Here is a 20429-nt window from a genome sequence, read left to right on the forward strand (position 1 = left end):
TTCTATCTGTGTCCCCAGCTGATGGGGAGTCCGTACTCCCCAGGTCAGAGAAGGGTGGAGTCTGGGTCCTGGATTTTTAAGGGCAGCAGTCTTTGCAGCGGCGCAGGGTCAAGGAGAGGCAAATACCCAGGGGGTTGATTGGTGACCTTTATTGAGCGACTCTGAGGCCAGCACAGGCTCGCCTTGTAGATTTACTGTGGGAACATCCGGTGGCCCCACCCCCTTCTCTACTCCCGGGCGCCACCGGCCCATTCTGCTCCCTTGCCTTGGCTGCGTTTAGCCCTTGAAGGGGCCCATGCGCCCGAGGCTGGACCCAGAGGGGTTGGGAGCTCCGCAGGGGCCCGGAAGCGCCAGGTGCACGCGAGGGTGAGTCTAGGTCTTCTTCGAGCGACTGCGTTTCTTGCTACGGGATTCAATTAGTTTCTGGGAACGAATCTTGAGCTCCGCGCGGCTCACCACGTCGTTGTCCTCCTCCTCACTTTCCTCTTCGTCTGCGCAGGGCAGTGAGGGGATCCGGATTCCCATTCTTGGCTCAGATTTCCCTTCCCAGCCTTTACCACCCCTTCCCAACTCGGCCCCAACCCCCCCGACTTGGCCCCCCGCCAGGCCTCGCACCGCTTTCCCCGGGTTCGGCTTGGGCCCCCAGCCCCGCCTCTTTTCCCTGACCGTACTGACCGAAGAACTTGTCCTTGAGACTGGCAAGGGGCAGGGTGATGCGGGTGTTGTACATGGGCAGCTTTCCCTCTAGGGTGGAGTAGAACTGGGGGAGGAAGGGAGCGGGAGACGAGAATGGGTGCGGTAGAGGCTGCAGGGAAGTCGTGTACCCCCTCCGCCTCACCCCATTCTAAGATATACCCTGATTCCACAGGACACCTCTGCCCACTCCTCCTCGAGTTTTTCTCGAGCCCAGCCGACTGACTTGTTCTTCGAGCTCCCCGGGAAACCCAACCCCGCCCCTTTGACGGCCCCTGATCTCAGGGTTTTCGCCCCTTGATTCCCCCCTTCCCCGCGCACGTGCACACACTCCCCAGCCCTGCCCACTGGCCTCGCGGGCCCTCTGGAAGTTCTCCCGTCTCCTCAAACCCCACAGGTTGTCCCTAAAGGTCATTTCCCACCCACAGGCTGCCCCAGCCCCTGCATTCTCAGCCCCGCTCTGGCTGTACTCGGACCTCCTGGTCGGTGAGGTGTCGCAGCATCTCGGGCACGTCATGGCTCTCGAGCTGTGCCTGCAGCTTCAGCAGCTTTTCTTCCACGACGCCCAGCAGGTCCGGCAGATAGTCACGGGCCTGGGGATCCAGCTCCTTTCCCGCGAAGGGGCCCTCCACCTGCGGCGGATGCGGAGCCGACTCAGCCCGGAGGGGGCGGGCCTCAGGGGCCTGTTCCGCCAGGGGCGGAGCTTTACTCCCCTTGAGCCAGGCTTCGGAAGGCAGGCTAGGGACCACCAACAGGGGTGGGGCTAGCGCCTGTGGGGCGGGGCCTCTGAACTCCAGAGACCAACGACAAAGCGAATGAGTGGGGGAAGGGGGTAATAACTCACCAGAAGTCATTTCGGGGATGACTTTTGGGGAAAAAAATGGGCCTCTGCTGCGGGCAGTGCGGGGCTCCCCCCGTCGCAGGCTGCCCAAGTGTTGCAGTGGGTTCTCTGAGGTATGGCGTGGGGAGGCAAAGTGGGACCTTCCCGTGAAGATGGAACAGGGTCTCTGAAGTCCTGAGCCTCTTGAGAAGTAAGGGGGGTTCCCCGCAGGAACCGCAGGTGGGGACTCTGAGGAGTGGGGCTGGGCGTCCCCTTTCGGCGGGCTTCTGACATCCTGGACAGGGCCCACGGTTGGTCCCCTTTGAGTAGGGGCAGGAACCCCACCGTCTTGGGCTGCGGAAGCCTCTGCGCTGAGCTTCCTAGGCGAGGGGTGGGGGGCTGGGGGAGGTGGGAGGGCGCGCAGGCCTACCAAGGTGATGTGGTTCATCTTGCCCGCCAGGTGTTCCAGGCCCTCCTTGATCATCTGTACCGCCCACATGGCGCGCTCCAGCTCATCCTGGGCCTTAGTGCGCCGCTGCTCTTCGGCCTTGAGGCGCTCCTGCAACTCAGCCTGCAGCTTCTGCTGGCTACAGGCAGTGGGGAGGTCACCCCTGGAGAGCGCCTGGGAGCCTGGGGGGACCCCCAGCCTCTCCCTTGGGCGCCCGGGCCTCACCTCACAATCGTGGTCTCCCCGGAGTACTTGAGGTCTTCCAGCTCTCGCTGCAGCCTCTGCTTCTCTTGCTTCAGCCTCGCCAGCGACTGCTCGTTCTCGCTCTTGAGCGTCTCCAAATGTGTGAAGGTGTCGCCCTGTGCCAGGAACCGCCTCACCACCGCCTGTGGGCCACCCGCCCCCCCCCCCAGGTCAGAGGGAGGCCTGGGCAGGCCTGAGCACACCCCCTCTTCCTTTCCCCTGGGCACGCAGGACAGATGGCCTAAGCTGGTGGCTTCTGCACAGCGATGATGTTTAGGGACCCCGTGATTCAGACTCAGTGCTGCCTCAAGGATGTGCAGCCCCCCAACACATAATTTTTGCCGGGCCCTTGTCTATGTAAGGAATTTGAATCAGCTCAGATCGGTGTGTGGTGTAGGGTAGCAGTGAGCATCGTTGCTTTCCAAACTCAACCCGCCATCCACACTGTGATTGCGAATCTTGCCCAATCCCGTGAGGAAATAAGGCCAGTCTCAGGAGCTAGCTGCCCACCAGGCCAATTTCTGGGAAGGTGCCAGGCCACACTGCCCCAGATGACCCTATAGCCCAGAGTCCGCAGAACTCGTCGGGGGTTAGTTACCCTATGGGAGAAGTAGCAGTGGGAAAGTGCCCAAAGGGGAGAAACTGGACTGGGGCCCAGTGGGGTCAGCATCCGCCCGCGGAAAACATGAGGGTCTTAGCAAATGGCAAGGAAAACGCTGCAGACCGCAGGGCCCAGGGCAGGGGCCTGGCTTGCCAGGGTCTGAGAGTGGCACCGGGCAGTCTACTGTGCCCCAGACCCTGTTACAGGGACTGGAGACACAGGGAGACCAAACTCGCAGTTCTCACAGAGCTGACATGCCCAAGAAGTTAGCACCCGCATAAGAGCAAGCAGGAAAAGGCTTGATGGCCAGGGTAGACGGCTCCTGTGGGTTTTGCTGGGAGGAGCAGCAGCAAAACGGGGCAGTGGCTGGAGGAGGGAGGAGTGTCTTTGAGGTTGCAGAAACGGGAGGCTGCGCTTGTTGGCCTCACTGGCCTGGGCTCAGTCTGAGCAGAACTAGAGGGCGGGGAGGGTTGCGGGCAGCGGGCAGCACTCACGTGGGTTTCGGCCACGCCGGTGGCGTCCTTGACCTTTCCAAAAAGCATCTCTGTCTGGTACATGCTCCAGCGCTGCTTCAGTTCCTCCTCTTTGGCGCGCAGGCTGTCCTGGGTCGAATCCTCGGACTGCAGCAGCACGTGCTCACGCTGGGTCTGCTCACAGGGCCGGAGTCAGCTTTCAGGCAAGGATTTGGGGTAGAGGCCCCGGGAGAGGGCGGGGCCCAACTGGGGAGCCAGGGTAAAGGCTCGGGGCCAGGTCAGGGCACCCAGCCAGGGGTCAGGAGTGCAGTAAAGGGTTGGTCAGGGATGGGCAGCCTTAGAGGCAGGGCAAAGAGGCGGGGTCAAGGGAGCTGGGGCGGGACCTCGAGTAAGGGGCGGGCTAGAGGCGGGACCAGATTTAGGAGTGGGGTGCGGTGATAATCAGATGGGGATGGATGGGGATGATCGGTGAGTGAGGGGCGATGTGGAAGTTCCTCCAAACAAGGCAATGGGATGGAGGAAGGGCGGGGTCAGGGAAGTGGGAGGAGCCCTAGGCATCAGGTGGAGATGAGGGCGGAGTCCGGAGAAATGTTAAAAGCCCGGAAGGTCTAGGGTATGGCTCGACATAGGGGTGTGGCGGTACCCGCGAAGTCAGGTCTAGGCTGGGGCTGCACCCCGGGACCTGTGGACACGCCCACCTTGCGCTCCATGCGTTCGTTCTGCAGCTTCCTGTCCTCCGCGCGCTTCTTGCACTCGGTTATGTAGCGCTCCCGCTTCTTGCGCTCCCGGAACACGGTCTCCTCCAGATACTGCAGCTGGTTCTGGAGGCAGAGCCGGGGGACAGCAGGACCAGCTGGTACCTACCGAGGCTCAGGGCCGGGGGACACAGCTGGGCCAGGGTGCGGGGTCCTGGGAGATAGGCGGGAGGAGCCCGGAGACAGCTGGGGTTCAGATTCTGGGGCCAAAAGACCAAGGGGTCTGCCCAGGGCCTGGCAGGCGGGCACCTTGGCGATGTCCCGGGCGTTGATCGCCTCCTGGTTCACCACTTGCAGCTCCTCTAGCTCGCTTTTTGCCCTCACCACCTCCGCCTCCATGAGGTCCAGCCGGTGTTCCAAGTGAAGGCTCTCCTCCTGGGGATGGGGGCGGGGGAGGGACAGGCCCGTGACCCCTGTCCCTCTGCAGGCTGGCCCTCTGACTTGCCTCCATCCCACCCCCGCCCCCCAAGTCGCCCTCGTCCCTACTTGGAGATAAGCCTTGAGCTGCAGGTACACATTGGTAATGTGTTCGGCTTCTTCCGCCTTCATCCGGGCCTTCTCCAAGCGGTTCTCCAGGTTCCTCATGGTCTGGATGGGAAGCAAGGCTGGGCCGAGTCCCCTCCCCTCTGCGGTTCTCCTCGGGATCTCCACCCCTCCTCAACGGGCCTCACCTTGGCCACCTCTGTGTTGCCATTTTGCGCTTCGGCCATCTCCAGCTGGCGGAGGCTGTGCCGCAGCTGGAGCTCCTCCAGCCACTTCTGCCGCACGCCCAGCTGGTGCCGCAGCGCGTTCAGCTGCTTCACCTTCTCGCTCAGCCGGTGGTCCAGGTGCTCCAGGGCCTGCTGGAGAGAGACAAGCCCCAGCCGCAGCCTGAACCCTCCCCCCTAAGCCTTCCTCCCCTTCTTCTCCCAGATCTTGTTTCTCCTCTCCCTGGGCTCAGCAGCATCAGACCTAGCTGACCCCCTGCTCCAGCAGATCGTCTCCCCAATCCCCAGTTTGCCACCCTGGCTGCCCTTCTCTCCTTGCTTGGCCCAAGGAGAGACAGCCTCTGAGGCTTCTCACCTCTGTTCACACCCATCCCCTCCATGGACCTATCTAGGCTCAGGGTCTGAAAACTCACCATAGCTGAGAACATCCACATTTAACCGTCCCTTCCCCACACTGGGAACTACAGGCTCATATACCCATATCTGCGCTGCCTTCCAGGCACCTCAGAACCATTGTGTCCCAAACTGAGTACATGATCTTTCCCCAAGTCCTTCCTGGGCTCTTCTTCTCCATGTCAGCTCATGGCAGCTTCAACCTTCCAGGCACGCAAGTCCCCCAAACCCGATGTCCTCACCTTCTCTTCTTCCATCCCACCTACATCCAGTTCGTTAGCAATGCTTTGTTCTGTTTCAAAGGGTTTCCCAGAGCTACGTCGTTCTCCCTATTTCCACCACTTTTGTCGAAGTGCAGCCAACACCGTCTTCACCTGGAGGATCTCCCCCCAGCTTCCCTCTTCTTCCTCACACTCTACGTCATAAATCTAAACTCTTAAGCCTGCTGGAAGGTTCAGCCCCTGCTGACCTTTTTCTTTTTCTTTTTTTTTTTAATTAAAGATTTAATTTATTTATTTGAGGAGAGAAAGAGCCTGAGCAGGAGGGGCAGAGGGACACGCAGACTCCAGGGCTTGATACGGAGCTCAGCTCCAGGACCCTTAGAGCATGACCTGAGCTATAAGTCAGAGGCTTAACGCACTGAGCCATCCAGGTGCCCCCTAACCCTCTTGACCTCATCTCCTACAGAGCCCTGCTCACGCACTGCCATCCAGCCACACTGGCCAGGCCTGTGTCTCCAATGCTCTATTCCCTTGCTTCTACTTCAGGGCCTTTGCACTTGCTGTTCCCTCTGCCTGGTTTGCTTTTCCCCAAATCATTTCCTGCCTGTCTCATTCTCAGCTCAGATATCAATGTCTTAGAGAGAGGTGGCTTTCCTGACCTCCCCAACCCAATCTAAAGTGCAAATCCCTTGGCGCGCCTGGGTGGCTCAGCTGGTTGTCCACCTTTGGCTCAGGTCATGATCTTGGGGTCCTGGGATCTAGCCCCGTGTTGGGTTCCGCGCTCAGCGGAGTGTCTGCTTCCCCTCTCCCTTTGCCTGTCCCACACCCTGCTCATGCTTGTGCTAAGTTAATAAATCTTAAAAAAAAAAAAAAGGTGCAAACCTCTGCGCCTATCTATTTCTGTTTAATTCATTTCTGGTCACTCCTGGAAATTACTTTATTTCTGCATTTGTTCTTGGTGTTTTTGTTTTTTTGTTTTGTTCTTGTTTTGTTTTCCTCCACTCTCTTTTCCCGACTAGGACATGAAGTTTTGGGAAGTGGAGGTTGGTCTGGTGTTTTGTTTTGTTTTTTTACTGCATAGTCCCCAATACCGAATACCATGCCTACCACGTGGTCGGTGTGTGATAAAGATTAATTGCGTGACTAAATGAGCACAAGCCAATGTGGAGAAAAGACTGGAGAAGGTGAGATGAGTCAGGGAGTCCAGTGGGGAGGGGACACAAGTTGGAAACGAAGGGAGAAGGGAGAGGGTCAATGGAGTGGGGATGGCGCAAACCTGTCCTGTCCTGTTCTTCAAATACGGCTTCTCTGACTTGCACTCCCGAATCACCGCCTGGACCAATTTCTCATCTCCCTGCAAGGAGAGGAGTCCAGTCACTACTCACGCAGACCACCCCAACCTGAGGCAGCGCCCTGCCCCCCCGGGGACCCTTCGCCCATTTCAGCATCCTCACCTGCAGCAGGTCCGTCAGCTGAACTTGCAGGACCCTGGTCTCCTCCTGGAGCTGGCTGATGGTCTCCTGATTCTTCTTGATGTTCCACTGGGTGCTCTCATAAAAGGCCTTCCGGTCACCCTCTGAAGTCATACGAGGTACACAAGTGAAGTGTGTCATAGGGGGTCAGGGGCTTCCCAGAGGAAAGCTGTTTTTGTTATCATTGACTTAATATCACAATGATACTTCAGTGGGAACATTTGTTATATACTCGATGCTGGACAAAGACCCTTCCAGCTGTCAAATACCATATGTCAACAGGTACATATCCATATCATACCCGTTTACAGATGAGAAGAATGAGGCTCAGGCTTATTAGATTGTTCTAGATCACAAGAAGTCTGATTCCCGAGCCTGTACTTTCAACTACTGTGCAAGGTTACCTTCTAATAACAAAACACTTACCATAATGGTTCCCATCAGAATTTTCCAACCTTGGCACGGCTGATATGTGAGGTGGATAATTATTGGTTTTGAGCTGTCCCATGAATTGCCAGATGTGAAGCACAGTCCCTGGCCTCTGGCCACTGGATGACCCCCACCCCCAACAATGTGACCGCCAAAAATGTGTCCAGGCATTGCCAAGTGCCCACTGCGGAGCGAAATAGCCCTCTTCCATTGAGAAACATTGGTTTATGCTTCATAGTGTTTTACTATGTGCCAGTCACTGTTCTCCGCACTTTATACATTTCATCCCCTTATGGGGTTGTACTCTTACTATCCCCATTTTTTTTTAAGATTTTATTTATTTATTTGACAGACAGAGATCACAAGTAGGCAGAGAGGCAGGCAGAGAGAGAGAGAGGGAAGCAGGTTCCCTGCTGAGCAGAGAACTCGATGTGGGGCTCAATCCCAGGACCCTGGGATCATGACCTGAGCCAAAGGCAGAGGCTTTAACCCACTGAGCTACCCAGGCGCCCCTTACTATCCCCGTTTTACGAATAGAGAAATTGACAGCAATTAGGCTACTCATCGTCCCCTAAGATCAAACAGTCCTTACAGAGCAGAGCCAAGATCTGAACCCAGAAAATCTGGCTTTAGAATCTGTGTTCTTTACCACCCCCCACCCCAAGTGCGCGGTAGACGAGTCGAAATTACACAAAAGTATGAAACACAGTCTAGTTGGTTCTGAGCCTAGGAAAGATTTCATAAGAGAGATGAGGAAAACCATAAACAAGTATGAGTTTTTGCCTCCAGTTTTTGCCACCTGGAAGAGACCGGTGGAAGGCCCTTGTCACGCAGTTCCTGGTCGCAGGGCTGGGCGGGCACCGTTGACTCCTGATTCTTTGCGCCCTTTCAAGCCGTCTTACCTAACAGTTGTATCTTCCTTTGTAACTCTGCCACCTGCGTGTGCACAGCAGACTTGCCCCGGAAGGCATGGAGGGGTCCCGCCTTGGAATGGAGTGGAAGCCAGGCCTGGGGCACACCCTTCACTTGGGAGTCACTGTGCTGGTCCTTAGTCTGACTGCCCTGGACCTTGCGGGAGGTCGAAACCTGGTCCTGAGAAGGCGGGATGTTGGTGGAGGCCGCCCAGCACAGGGGAGACGTCATGACTGGGTTGGGGCCTAGGGTCCCTGGGGATTAGGGTGGCAAATAGCAATTGCCCTGGTTCTGGATCCGTCAGTGCGTGTTCCCGGGGCTCTGGGAGAATGCACTTTCCGACCGCTTGGCGGGGCCTCTCAGCATTTCCCGGTTGCTGGGTAACTTCTGCCCCGCCCCCTCCTTCCAACGCTCCCATGGAAACCGTCCGCGTTCCACACCACCGCTTTCATTGGCTAACGCTGTGCAAAGGGGCGGTCCAGTTGCGGGCTGGCCAAGCCTCTCGGCTGGATATTAGGAGGGGAGTACTTTGGGGTCACCTGCTCATCCTTTTTTTTTTTTTTTTTTTGCGTTTTATTTTTGAGTAATCTCTACATCCAAGGTGGGGCTGGAACCTGCAACCCTGAGATCAAGAGTCACACGGTCTATGTCGGAACCAGCCAGGCAACCCCTACTTTTTGGAAAAAAAAATTTATTTTTGAGTAATCTCTACACCTAATATGGGGCTGGAACCCACATCCCTAAGATCAACAGTCCCGCTCCCGGACTGAGCCAGCCAGGCACCCCCTACTTTTTTCTTTAAAGCGCACCCCCACCCCCACCCCCGCAATACCACTACCACTCTCCGCTGGGTTTCCAGGAACCTTCTGTTCCGGCTGCAGAACCTGCCACTCCCAAGATGGAGGAACGGAGCGCCGCCATTAAGCGCGAACCATCAGAACGATCCCCTCTAAGGCTTCACAGTCCTATCCAAGATGGCCGCCTGGTTTCCAGCCCACCCCTCCCCCATTTGCCACTCCCAACATGGCACCCTTGGGTTGCCGCTCCGCACCCGCGGCGTGACGCCGGAAGTGACGCGCCCCACATATTTCCGCTTTCTTTTTTCTGGACGAACGGTTGGCTGCTGGGCTGGGGGGCGCGGTGGATATTGACCTTTGCCCCGGCCTCGTGTAGGTGGTGAATTAACGCGCGGGGTGGGGTGGTGGGGGTCACCTCAATTTCTTATTGGGGGCAGCTCGAGGGTGTTCGTCGGTGGAGTGGGAGACTGTTAACCCCTTTGGCCAATTGGCGGGAATTGGATAGCTCACCAACCCTACCCACCCGCGCCCCTCCCCGGGCAGGGAGCGGAGGTTGTGAGTCTTCCCCCTTGATAAGAAAAAAATGAGACTCCCTCTGGGCAAGACTGGGGAGAGCCCCCCACCCCGCCCATATCGGAAGCAGAGTGAGCCCCCATTGCCCGGAAGCGGTGGAGGAGTCCAGCTGGCTGGAGGAAGAGGTGACTTCCTTCGGCTGGAAGTAGCCCTCTCCCACTGACCGGCGGTCCCTTTCTTGCCGCAGCGTGGGTGCACAGCCCATCTCCCCGCAGCCGGCTTCCTCCCCCTAGAACCTCTTTCCGGCCTTTGAGCTTCTGCGAGATGTTACTGTTCCTGTTGCTGCTGCCCCTGTGCTGGGCCGTGGAGGTCAAGAGGCCCCGGGGCGTCTCCCTCACTAGTGAGTCCGCCACTGGAGGTGGCTGGAGGTGGGGGTAGGGTGTGGGAGGGGCCAACTTGGCTCCTCGGGTAGGCACTTTGAGCCTTCTGCCTCAGTTTCCTGGCCTCTGGCTAGGGAAGGTGGCAATGCTCAGCGGCTGAGACGGCCTCTTCGTGCCTTGGGCTGATGAGCCCCTTACCTCCTCCATCCCAGACCATCACTTCTATGACGAGTCCAAGCCTTTCACTTGCCTGGACGGCTCTGCCACCGTCCCTTTTGATCAGGTCAATGATGACTACTGTGACTGCAAGGATGGCTCAGATGAGCCAGGTGAGTCTTTCTCTGTTCATTCATTCATTCATTCGAGGTTTTTTGAGTGCCTGGGAAATGCCAGCCCCTGCCGTGCGGTTAGTGATCAAGACAGACCCAGTCCTGCCCTCCCATGGCTCCCTGTTGAGTGGGGGAAAGCAGGCATAGAAGTGAGTTGTTTGGTGAGGAGGGTCATAGCTGCTAGGGGAGCCCAGAGAGCCCCTCCATCCCCACCCCTCGCCCAGCCTGGGGGGTCAGGAAGTGAGGTCTCCACCGAACCCTGAAGTGTGCTGAAAATGGAGGTGCCAGCAGGTGCAAATATCCAGAGATGGGAGAGAAGGTGGGACGGAAGGGCAGACAAAGACAGAAATGGAGGCAAGGGATAGAGCAGTGGGCTGGGCCTCGTTCTGAGGGCCTTGGTGAGAGGCAGGAGAGAACATGGGAGAGTTTGATTTCAGTCCCCGAGGCCCTTCCTTCCCTTTCTGTGCATCGGTGGTCCTCACGTGCTGTGCGTGTGCACGTGTGTCCGGGGGATCTGTCTGTGGGTGGATGTGATGAGTTAGCCCTGAGGTCACCTGGAAAACTACCTTCCTCCCACAGGTACAGCCGCCTGTCCTAACGGCAGCTTCCACTGCACCAACACGGGCTACAAAGCCCTGTACATCTCCTCCCGATGGGTCAACGACGGAGTTTGTGGTGAGTGAGATCACACCGGGGTTGGGGAGATTGGCAGTGGGGGGGAAGTATGGAGGAGCCACTGTCCGGTCTGATCCCATCCCTGCTTCTGCTCTCAGACTGCTGTGACGGGACCGATGAATACAACAGCGGGATCGTCTGTGAGAACACCTGCAAGTATGTGGCTGGCACCTGCTGCCCTCCCCCGCTCCCCCTCCTCCCCTCCCCGGAGTCCTAGCCTCACCCCACCCAGTGACCCAAGCCCCTCTCTTTCCTGCTTTGGTCCATCGAGTGCTCACTCTGCCAGGGCCTTGTGAATGAACACCACGTCGCCACTCCATCCCCGGCCCAGAAGCAGGCGCAGTTGTTTCCCAGTTCAGCAGAGGAGAAAAGTCAAGCTCAGGATAAAAAGTGACTTCCCCAGGGTTCCCACAGCTAGGTCAGATCAGAGCCAGGACTTGAACCCAGGCCGGTCTGACTCAAGAGACTCCCATCTCTGAATCGCTCCGCTCTCGCAGCAGACCCTGAAAACTGAAATGCCCGCGGCAGATGGTAGAAACAGCAAAAGGCAGCTGAGTGGTGGGCATTGTGGCCTCTAAAGGAAACACTTGCCCCTTGACTTTTTGGTCGGTTGAAGGCAGGTGGCCAAGTTAGATTCGTTTTTCAGAGAAGCTGAAAATCCCAGTACTTTTGTAAATTTGCCTGATGGAAGATCTTTTAGGTATGGGGTGGGTCAAGGGCAGCCCAGTTACCCATCGGACGGCCTTCTCCTCCAGGCGTCTGATTTCTGTGCCTTTCTTTCTCTTTTGGGGGCCAACCTCTAGCCCCACATCTGAGCGTTCCCTAGCCCCTCTCCTAGGTCCCTACAGTGAGCAAACTCTGACCGCTATCCCTCCTCTCGGGGACAGGGATGACGAGCGCTGAGCCTGGGGAAGGGGGGGAGGAGGGTTTGCTCTTTAAATTTTCCCCTATGGGGTGGGCTGCAGGTGGGTTGAGCCCTTTTGGAAGAGGCCGAGCTGGTGAGCCCTAAGGGCCTCCCTGGGGGTGCTTGTGTCTTCCCTCCACCGCAGAGAGAAGGGCCGGAAGGAGAGAGAGACACTGCAGCAGATGGCAGAGGTCACGCGAGAGGGGTTCCGCCTGAAGAAGATCCTTATCGAGGACTGGAAGAAGACTCGGGAGGAGAAGCAGGTGAGGGACCCTGCGCGGACAGCCCAGAACATTCTGGGCCCTGAGGCCTCCTAGAGTCTTGGGCTGGCGAGGCTGGGTGGGATTGACACCCGCCCGTGACTAATCGAGTCCCAGGGCCAGTTACTGTCTGTGTGTGCCTTGGTTTACCCATTTGTCTGCTGGCTGTTCAGTCATTGGTTAAGCCGTTACAGGTGGTGGTCAGCATGGGTGTTGTGCAGAGCCTCGAGGGGCTGAAGCGGGCTCAGAGGAGCTCTCCTCCTGCATCCCAGAATAGGAGGGATGCCTAGCTGTATCCTGGTTCCGAGGTGCCCTCATCTGTAGGATGAGGCCAATAACCATGTGACCTCCCCCTGTTCGAGGGGAGGACTCAAGACGTTGTCACAGCAGCGGGGGTAGTTCTATAGGGCAAGTGCTGCAAGAGCTGGAAGAAATCGTATGCCCAGGCCACTCCCTGGGCTGCTGGACGGGTCAGAGTCCTCAGCCCTTCCCTGGACTTCTGCCAGGCTCTTCGCAGGAGGGCTTCAGCTCTGTTTTTCTGCCCAAGGAAGGTTCCGGGTCTTTCTCCCCTCTATGCCCTGGCTGGTCAGGCCCCTCCTGAGTTGGGGGGTTGGGGGGGGTGCAGTGATGTCCCTTCTGGGTTCAGAGGATAGTTGGGGAGCCATGCAGTGAGGTTGGCTTTGAGTGACTTTTGCCCTCATGGGGGCGGTAGGAGGATCCTGGGAACAGCCCAGGCTGAGGTGTGGGGCGGGGTATTAGGACGAAAATGATCCCATGGCGGGGCTTAGGCTAAGACCTTCAGCTTGGGGCCCCACAGCACACTCGTTCCTTCTCGAAATATCCACAGAGGCCCTGGATGTGCTGCGATGTAGTGGGCGGAGACAGGAAACAGACCTGGAGCTGCTTCAGGGGCCCATTGTCCACTGAGAGGGACAGGTGGCCAAAGTGACGCTCAGGGCCACTGGAAAAAGGGACATTGGGTTGGGGCTTTGAGGCCTAGAGGAGACTTGTGCCTGGTCTCCCTCCTCCTCCCACCTGTTGTGGGGGCAGGAAGCAGGGACGGCTTCTGGAGGAGAAGGCCTCTATCTAAACTGAAATCTGTGGGGTAATTCAGAGTCAGCCATGCAGAGTGTTCTAGGCAGAGGGAAAGCATGTGTGAAGGACGGGAGGCAGGGGGCCTGTGGGGGACCTAAATGCTCCCAGGGAAGTTGGACCCTGCGGGGTAAGAAAGCGTTGGGGCAGATGGGGCTGGAGCGGTGGGCCCGGCTCGGCAGGCCCTGGGGGGCTGCCTCGAGGTGTTCGGGGTTCTCCGCAGGGAGCTCGGGGGAACCGCAGGAAGAGGGAGACCTGGGGAGGCGTGCGCTTCGGGAAGGTCACCCGTGGCCGCCCTGTGGAGTGGAGGCAGGAAGGTGGCACTCGGGAAGAAGGCAGAACAGGAGACATGGCATCTTGCCTTTTGCCCACCCAGGAAAAGCTCGCTGAGCTACAGGCTGGGAAGAAGTCCCTGGAGGACCAGGTGGAGATGCTGCGCCTGGTGAAGGAGGAGGCCGAGAAGCCGGAGAAGGAGGCCAAAGACCAGCACCAGAAGCGGTGGGAAGGTACGTCCCGGGCTGGCCAGAGCCGGCCCTTGTCTCTGGCTGGGAAGTGCCTGGGCCCGGGAGCGCCGCTTATCACCCGTCGGCTCGCGTGTGTCTGCTGACTGTCAATCATGGTGCCTCAGTCCCCCACGCGCCTTGTTGGCTTCGCCTGTGCGTTGGTCACTGCATTCGAAAGTCATTCGGAGGAATAATCTGCCACCTAGCAGAGGGGTTTTTTTCCCCGAGAGGAGATGCTCTTCTTTCTGCCAGCCACATGGGAACACTGAATCCAAAGCAAAGGCCGGAGGCCCCTCCAACCTGTCAGGCAGCGTGAGCTGAGGTGGGAGCACAGGCTGGGGATTTCCGGCCCAGCCTCTCCTTGAGGGGACAACCCTGGGGTGAGGTCACAGCTCAGTTATGGGTGGGGGACGACGTTGATTCCCTCTCCCTTGCCTCACAAATTCTCATCAGCACAGACCTCCAGATTTGCCGGGAGCTTCCATGTTCTTTAACCTTCCTGAATGGCTCGTTGCCCTGGCAATTTATGTTACTTCAGTTGGTTGAAATGGTTTTTTCCACTTTGTTCAGCATTTTCTTGATTTGGGCAGGTTGTGCTGCCAAATTTGGTAAATTGGGAGCCTTGGCCCTCGTCCTCAGTCTGTCCAGTGGGGGTCACCCTGTGGAAGCAGGCCAGATGGGAGAGGTGGGCCAGAAACCCCTTCCAGACTAGTTAGAGGACCAGGCATTGCAGGAAGGATTTGGAAGTGTGGCCCTGGCTACTTCCCGGGCTGGTAACCAGGAGCTGGGCAGCCCGTCTCTGAGTCCACACTGCTGATCTCCATCTCCCTGGGCACCTGCTGCATTCTTTGTCCCTTCCTCTCTCTCCTTGGTTCCTCACAGTCGGTGATGCAGCAGTTCATCAGTGTTCATGGGGTACCTGCTGCGTGCCAGGGACACCCCAGGTGCCAGTAGTTGAGCACTGAACGAGATGGAGCTAGCCCGTGCCTGCCAAGAGGAGTGAGCCAGGCAGAGGGCACGGGTGCAAAGGCCCTGAGGCAGCCTCATGTCTGGTTTTTAAGGGACAGTAAGGAGGCCATGTGGCAGGAGGGAGGGAGGGAAGAGAATCAGAGGGGGAGGGGGAGAGACCAGGGCAGGGCCTCGGGGACCGTGGGGAGGACTTGGTCTTTTACCCCAAGTGTGGTGGGAGCCATGGCCCAGGGGCAAGTGAGCAGCAAGGGGGGTCTCTGGGCCAGAACCCCAGTGGCATCTGCAACCTCCCCTTCCTCCCTCAGCAGAGGCTATTTCTGCCTCCAGACCCTGGCTCTCACCCCTGCTGCTCTTGGGAGACCCTGGACTTTGTTATGTTCCCTCTTTCCTGGGCCGTGTCCAGCAGATACCTCCCCTCCGCTGAGAAGCACACTCAGGCCCCACCACTCAGACAGCTGTCCCCAACCTCTGCCTTCCTGCCCAGTGCTTGGAAGTCGGGGAGTCTCCTCTCTCTGTTCATCCCGGTGGAAGCTGACTTCCTAACCCACCCTGTGTCTCGGCACCTGGCCCTGCCCTTCACCAGCCGGGTGACCGTGGGCAGGTCCCTTCAGCCAGCCAGCCTCACACCCTCATCTGAGAGAGGGACAGTTGCCAGCCTGGTCTGCTGGGGTGTGGTGGGCCCTCTGGGGATGAGGCACGGGGGGCCAAGGGAACCCCGCTGGTCCCGTTGTAGACGGCTGAGCGGAGGCCCAGAGTGTGCTCCATCCCTGGAGCGGCATGACTGTCCAGCATGACTGGTGGGGGTCAGGCCAGCAGAGGGGGCACCGTCCATCCAAGTAGAGGTCCATCTATGGCCCTGTGGCCACTGGCTACAGCCCAGTTCCCTTGCATTCCTGGGACACTCCTGGGACCCCCAGGAAGCCTTCCTATCTTGGCCACACCCCGCCCCAGTGTCCATCTTGACCTTCAGTGTTGGAGAGCGGGCCTGGGGTGCACGGGCTGCTTCTCCTGGGGCCTCCCAGACATGGCCGATGCGTGATCTCCCCTCCAGGCTTGCACAGTCTAACTCCTGCTTATTCAAACCCAAGGTCCCAGGGTGCCTTCAAGCCCCTCCCCCCCATGTCTGCAAACCCTCCCAGCTCCCCACTTCGGAGTCTCCCCGCTATTGGCACTTCTTGCCTCTTTCTTGGTCCCCACCCACCCTGGCCAGCTTTTGGCAGCTCACAGCTCCCAGCCCCGCTCTGTGCTTTTCCTTGGCCTGACTCGGCACCAGTGCGGGGCCAGGCGCGCAGTGGGACACGTGGGGTGTTGGGGCGGGGCAGGCCTCGGGGCGGTGGGTGACGGAGCCGGCCCCTCCACAGAGCAGCAGGCCGCCTCCAAGGCCCAGCGGGAACGGGAGATGGCGGCCAGCGCCTTCCAGGAGCTGGATGACGATCTGGATGGGGCGTGAGTCTACCTCTCCTGCCCTGGGCCTGGGGTCCCTCCTCCCACCTCCCCCTACCCTGCGCCTGAGCCCTGCCTCCTCAGCACGGGTCCCTAGTGAGTCCCAAACCGTAGCTGACCAAGCCCTTGTTACTTGAGTATAAAGCAGATACAGAAAAACGCTGAGGGTAAATGAAGGACCCTCCCCACCCTGCCGAAGGAGCCAGGTCAGGTAGCTGGGGGGTCCTATTACTTTACCCAAGCACGTTCTGTGGCCTGGGTCACTCTGATGAAAGCCAGACCCCTTTTAATCCCACCGTGCCCCTGAACTTGCTGGGTGACCCAGGCTAATGGCTGAGCGAAGGGGGGCTGTCGGGAACAGGGAGTCTCTGTCTCTCCTTTGAGCCCCTTGAAGGCTGCGGAGTTCTCAGGACAGGGCAGGAGACGGGGCTGGGCCCCCCTCTGACCCCAACCCCAGAGCTCACCACCTCCCAACTTCTGCTCCTCCCACTTTGAGGTCCTAAAATAAGTTCTAGGGGAGGGGCCCTGGCAAGAGGGGAAGCAGGTAGCAGTGCCTGGAGCCAGTGGGCCTCACCGCTCTGCCGGCCTCTCCGTGCACGCCTGCAGGGTCTCGGTCACCGAGCTGCAGACCCATCCGGAGCTGGACACCGACGGTGACGGGGCACTCTCAGAAGGGGAAGCTCAGGTACCCCATCCTTCTCCCTGCCCTGGGACTTGTAGAGGTCTCGTCCCCGGGTGACCTCAGGGCCAGGGGGCAGGGGCCAGGCTGGCCTGGGGCTGCTCCCAGGGCTGCCAGGGTGCCTGGCATGGCCGATGCCACTTGGCCTTGCCTGGGGTGGGGGGCAGGAGGCTGGAAGCCCAGCTCTCCTCCCTGCCCTTTGGGACCGGGTTAGGAGTGCGCCAGATTCCCCACCCGCCTGGCCCCACGTGCTCCCCCGAGCGTGTGCCCCCGCTCTGCCCTCCTCCCGTGCAGGCCTTGGCTCTCTGTCCTAGCTGGGGCTGCATCCATGCTGTTGCTCCTTCATGTCCCGCCCTGGCCTCTGCCTCTTCCCCGGGGCCCAGCGACCTCTGCTGCCAGTGCTCTGGAGCTCCCTCTCCCTCTCTGCCTCTGTTTCTCTCCCCCACCCCACATGCTCCTCTCCTCGGGGCCGCCCTCTTTCCCACGGGCCTGTGCTGCCCCCTTCGGGCTGCTCGGCCTCAGCGCCCAGGCCTAGCCCTGGGTGGTCAGAGCACAGCCGTGCCAGGCACCAGGCACCGGAGCCTGAGGCCCCCCCCTCGAGAGTGCCTGGGGCACAGGGGCGCACGTGGAGGCCCCGATCTTGACGCTGACCCCCAACACGCACACAGGCCCTGCTGGGTGGAGACTCGCAAACTGACGCTTCTGCCTTCTACGACCGCGTCTGGGCTGCCATCAGGGACAAGTACAGGTCTGAGGTCAGTCGGGGTAGGGGAGGAGATGCAGTACCCCCTCCGGGCCTCCCTCCCAAATGCCTCACAAAGGAACTGCCTCTGCTCCTGGCACAGGGCCACCCTGGCCAGCTGGGTCATCCGGGCACCCTCCGTGGAGGGCCCCTCCCATCAGCTGTCTGTCCCTCCCTCCAGGCCCCCAGGAAGGGGCGGAGACACGGAGGCTGCCCGTGGGGTGATGGTGTGAGCTTGGACTTGAGCCGGGAGGCGGGCAGACCACTGAGCCCGTAGCACCCATTACCCGCCCACCCAGCAGGTGCTCCCCGCCAGCCCCCCGCCTGCACCTTCTGAGCCTGCCCTGACAGAGCCCAAGGAGGAGCAGCCCCCAGTGCCCTCGCCGCCCATGGAAGAGGAAGAGGAGGACGAGGACGAAGAGGAGACGGAAGAAGAGGAGGAGGAGGAAGAGGAGGAGGAAGATTCCCAGGTGCAGGGGGAGCAGTCCCAGGTGTGTGTTTGGGGGAGAAGGGGGGTGTTTGGGTGGGGGCTGGGTTCCTGGCTGACTCTGCCCCTCCCCCAGGGGGCCCCACCCCCACTGGTTCCCCCGCAGCCTGCTGCCAGCCCCACGGAAGAGGACAAAATGCCCCCCTACGATGAGCAGACTCAGGCCTTCATTGACGGTGAGGGCCAGGCCGGGGAGGGAGGGGACCCTGCCCGATTTCATGCTCCCCGTGATCCACACCTGCGGGGACCCTCGACGTGGGCCTCACTGGCTTCCCAAGGCCGGCTTGCATTGGCCCTGAGCAAGCCTAGGGAGGGGCATCTGGGGCCTGGAGAAGCCATCCTTGCCGCCATGGGCCCCAGGGGCCCTCCCGCCTCCACTGGCTGCTGCTTGTTTGTGCCTCCCCGGCAGGCAGGCGGGCTGGGAGCCAGCGAGGTCCCGGGAGTCCTGGCCCTCCTTCCGCAGGAGTGGAGAGCCTGTGCTGCGGGGCAGGGTCCGCCCTGAGGCTGTGGAGGCCTGGGGGGTGGGGCGGGTGGCCTAGCAGGCCTGGAGGCTGGAGGATGCACGTGTATCCGAAGCACCCCCTCCCTCTTCTGGGGGGTGCTTGGGGCGCCTCAGACCTCTTCCCACACTGCCCACCCCCTCCAGCCGCCCAGGAGGCCCGCAGCAAGTTTGAGGAGGCTGAGCGGTCCTTGAGGGACATGGAGGAGTCCATCAGGTGAGGGGGTGGGGGCTGGCCCCGGGCAAGGCCATGTCTCCACCCCCCAGCAGCCGCCCCCCCCCCAGCTCCCCAGAGGAAGTGGTAATGGGGAGTTGCCCCGGCTACCTGTGCTAAGGCAGGGGTGGCTCCCGTGGGGAGGGTCCCCAGACGGTGGGGAGCCTGAGCCCAGCCCCCGAGTGGCCCTCCACTGCTAGAGTGGGACAACACGGTGGGCCTCCCTGTGTTCCCCTGAACGACGCTGCCCCTTAGTGGCTTGGCCTCCCCTTCCAGGAACTTGGAGCAGGAGATTTCCTTCGACTTCGGCCCCAACGGAGAGTTTGCCTACTTGTACAGCCAGTGCTACGAGCTCACCACCAACGAGTGCGCCCCCCACTGGCCAGCGGGGCGGGTGGAGAGTGGACATGGGGCCCTGCGCCAGCCTGAGCGAGGAGGGGGGAAGCGTGGGGGGGGGTGGGCTCAAGGGCGGTGGGCGGAGTTTGAGGTGCCCCTGTGCCCTGGGTGTGGGCGCACGGAGGAGGTTAGGGTCCTGTGTCCCCGCCCACCATCCCTGTCTTGTGACAGGTATGTCTACCGGCTCTGTCCCTTCAAGCTCGTCTCTCAGAAACCCAAGCTCGGCGGCTCCCCCACCAGCCTCGGGTGAGTGGGCGTCGAATGGATCCCCTCCCCCAGCACCCCTGCCCCGGCCAGCGCCCCCCACCCTCACCACCCCTGCTCTCCCACAGCACCTGGGGCTCGTGGGCCGGCCCTGAGCACGACAAGTTCAGCGCCATGAAGTACGAGCAGGGCACGGGCTGCTGGCAGGGGCCCAACCGCTCCACCACCGTGAGTGCCGGGGCCGGTGGGGTGGGGGGGTTGGGGGAGCGGGGGTTGGGGGGCCAGGCCCACCTGAGCCCTTACCTGCCCGTCCCAGGTGCGCCTGCTGTGCGGAAAGGAGACGGTGGTGACCAGCACCACGGAGCCCAGCCGCTGCGAGTACCTCATGGAGCTGATGACGCCGGCGGCCTGCGCGGAGCCACCGCCCGAGCCGCCCGCCGACGGCGACCACGACGAGCTCTAGCCACCCCCTCCCTGCCCCGGGGCGCCAGGTGGGCAGGAAGCTGCGGTGCCACCTCCGCCTGGGGTTGCGCCAGGGTCTGAGCAAAACTTCTCTCCCCGCCTCCGTCTCCAGCTTTCTCACGTGGTCTTTCTCTGGCCCCAGAACCTCAAGGCACGGACATAGCCCCAGCGGCGTCGCCCACCCACCCCGCTGTCTGTGGACCAAGGCCCCCGCTCCGGTCCCCTCACCCACCCAGCGGGGGTCGGAACCGAGTGGAGCTCCGGGCCCTGCTCTCCGCCCTGCTCGGGGGGGGGGGGGGGGGGGGGGGGGGGGGGGCAGGGCAGGGCCCAGCCGTGTTCCCGGGCCCAGCGGCCTCCAAAGGTGGAATAAAGGAGTTTGCCCACTCTGGGCACCCCAAGCCCACCCCTGCCCAGGGTGCCTGCCTCCCTCCCAGGTGGGGATGAGTGACTTGACCTGTGACCTCAAAACAATAAACACGATCCCCCCACCCAACCGGGCTGTGTCTGCCTTTCTTTGCTCAGGTGTAAAGGGGCCAGGGATGGGCGGAGGGAGGAACTGGGGAGAAGTGACTTTCCAGGGATGGTGCCCAGACCTTCTCCCCCATCGGGCTGGTGCCACACCTGGGGTATCATCGGAGCCTGATTGACATCTGAGATGCTCCATGGGCCATGGAGCAAAGCCCAGCACCACAGGGCAGATAGGACCCGGGCCAC

The 20429-nt window shown here is 60.5% G+C and overlaps 2 protein-coding genes across 11 annotated transcripts; one reads left to right on the forward strand and one right to left on the reverse strand.

Moving 5' to 3' along the window:
- Window positions 1-142: 142 nt before the first annotated feature.
- Window positions 143-9141, reverse strand: ODAD3 (outer dynein arm docking complex subunit 3). Of its 5 annotated transcripts, none has more exons than XM_045991025.1 (13): window positions 9031-9141; window positions 6809-6930; window positions 6631-6708; window positions 4705-4875; window positions 4520-4621; window positions 4283-4408; window positions 3977-4099; window positions 3300-3452; window positions 2187-2347; window positions 1944-2100; window positions 1170-1325; window positions 676-760; window positions 143-491 (listed from the first exon to the last, which is right to left on the reverse strand). In XM_045991025.1, the coding sequence occupies exons 1-13, from the start codon at window positions 9086-9088 to the stop codon at window positions 373-375; spliced, it is 1611 nt and encodes a 536-aa protein (XP_045846981.1). In that variant the 5' UTR covers window positions 9089-9141; the 3' UTR covers window positions 143-372. The 5 variants fall into 5 exon arrangements, 4 of the variants coding, with proteins under 4 accessions (XP_045846981.1, XP_045846978.1, XP_045846979.1 ...); XM_045991022.1 differs by lacking the exon at window positions 9031-9141 and adding an exon at window positions 8158-8793; XM_045991023.1 differs by lacking the exon at window positions 9031-9141 and adding an exon at window positions 7253-8294.
- A 120-nt stretch (window positions 9142-9261) lies between these two features.
- On the forward strand, window positions 9262-20211 carry PRKCSH (protein kinase C substrate 80K-H). 6 transcript variants are annotated; one of them, XM_045991031.1, is made up of 18 exons: window positions 9262-9336; window positions 9725-9877; window positions 10070-10186; window positions 10766-10861; window positions 10960-11017; window positions 11911-12028; window positions 13494-13623; window positions 15951-16035; window positions 16639-16717; window positions 17380-17466; window positions 17753-17944; window positions 18047-18116; window positions 18587-18656; window positions 18930-19019; window positions 19221-19295; window positions 19382-19481; window positions 19570-19744; window positions 19858-20211. In XM_045991031.1, the coding sequence occupies exons 2-17, from the start codon at window positions 9802-9804 to the stop codon at window positions 19714-19716; spliced, it is 1590 nt and encodes a 529-aa protein (XP_045846987.1). In that variant the 5' UTR covers window positions 9262-9336; window positions 9725-9801; the 3' UTR covers window positions 19717-19744; window positions 19858-20211. The 6 variants fall into 6 exon arrangements, with proteins under 6 accessions (XP_045846987.1, XP_045846983.1, XP_045846985.1 ...); XM_045991027.1 differs by having other exon boundaries at window positions 18017-18116; window positions 19858-20210; XM_045991029.1 differs by having other exon boundaries at window positions 17753-17923; window positions 18017-18116; window positions 19858-20210.
- Window positions 20212-20429: the final 218 nt, after the last annotated feature.

Source organism: Meles meles, chromosome 20 (genome assembly GCF_922984935.1).
Source record: "Meles meles chromosome 20, mMelMel3.1 paternal haplotype, whole genome shotgun sequence".
Classification (NCBI taxonomy): domain Eukaryota; kingdom Metazoa; phylum Chordata; class Mammalia; order Carnivora; family Mustelidae; genus Meles; species Meles meles.

What these genes read in the sequence shown, in the direction of transcription:
- ODAD3 (XM_045991022.1), bottom strand. Translation starts at nt 8,398, where the DNA reads ATGACGTCTCCCCTGTGCTGGGCGGCCTCCACCAACATCCCGCCTTCT. An exon ending in TGAAGAACAGGACAGGACAG is followed by an intron (nt 4,876 to 6,630) that starts GTTTGCGCCATC and finishes GTCTCTCTCCAG; the next exon opens with CAGGCCCTGGAGCACCTGGA. An exon ending in ACGCCCGGGACATCGCCAAG is followed by an intron (nt 4,100 to 4,282) that starts GTGCCCGCCTGC and finishes CTCTGCCTCCAG; the next exon opens with AACCAGCTGCAGTATCTGGA.
- PRKCSH (XM_045991027.1), top strand. Translation starts at nt 9,802, where the DNA reads ATGTTACTGTTCCTGTTGCTGCTGCCCCTGTGCTGGGCCGTGGAGGTC. An exon ending in GGTCAACGACGGAGTTTGTG is followed by an intron (nt 10,862 to 10,959) that starts GTGAGTGAGATC and finishes TTCTGCTCTCAG; the next exon opens with ACTGCTGTGACGGGACCGAT. An exon ending in GGCCCAACCGCTCCACCACC is followed by an intron (nt 19,482 to 19,569) that starts GTGAGTGCCGGG and finishes TGCCCGTCCCAG; the next exon opens with GTGCGCCTGCTGTGCGGAAA.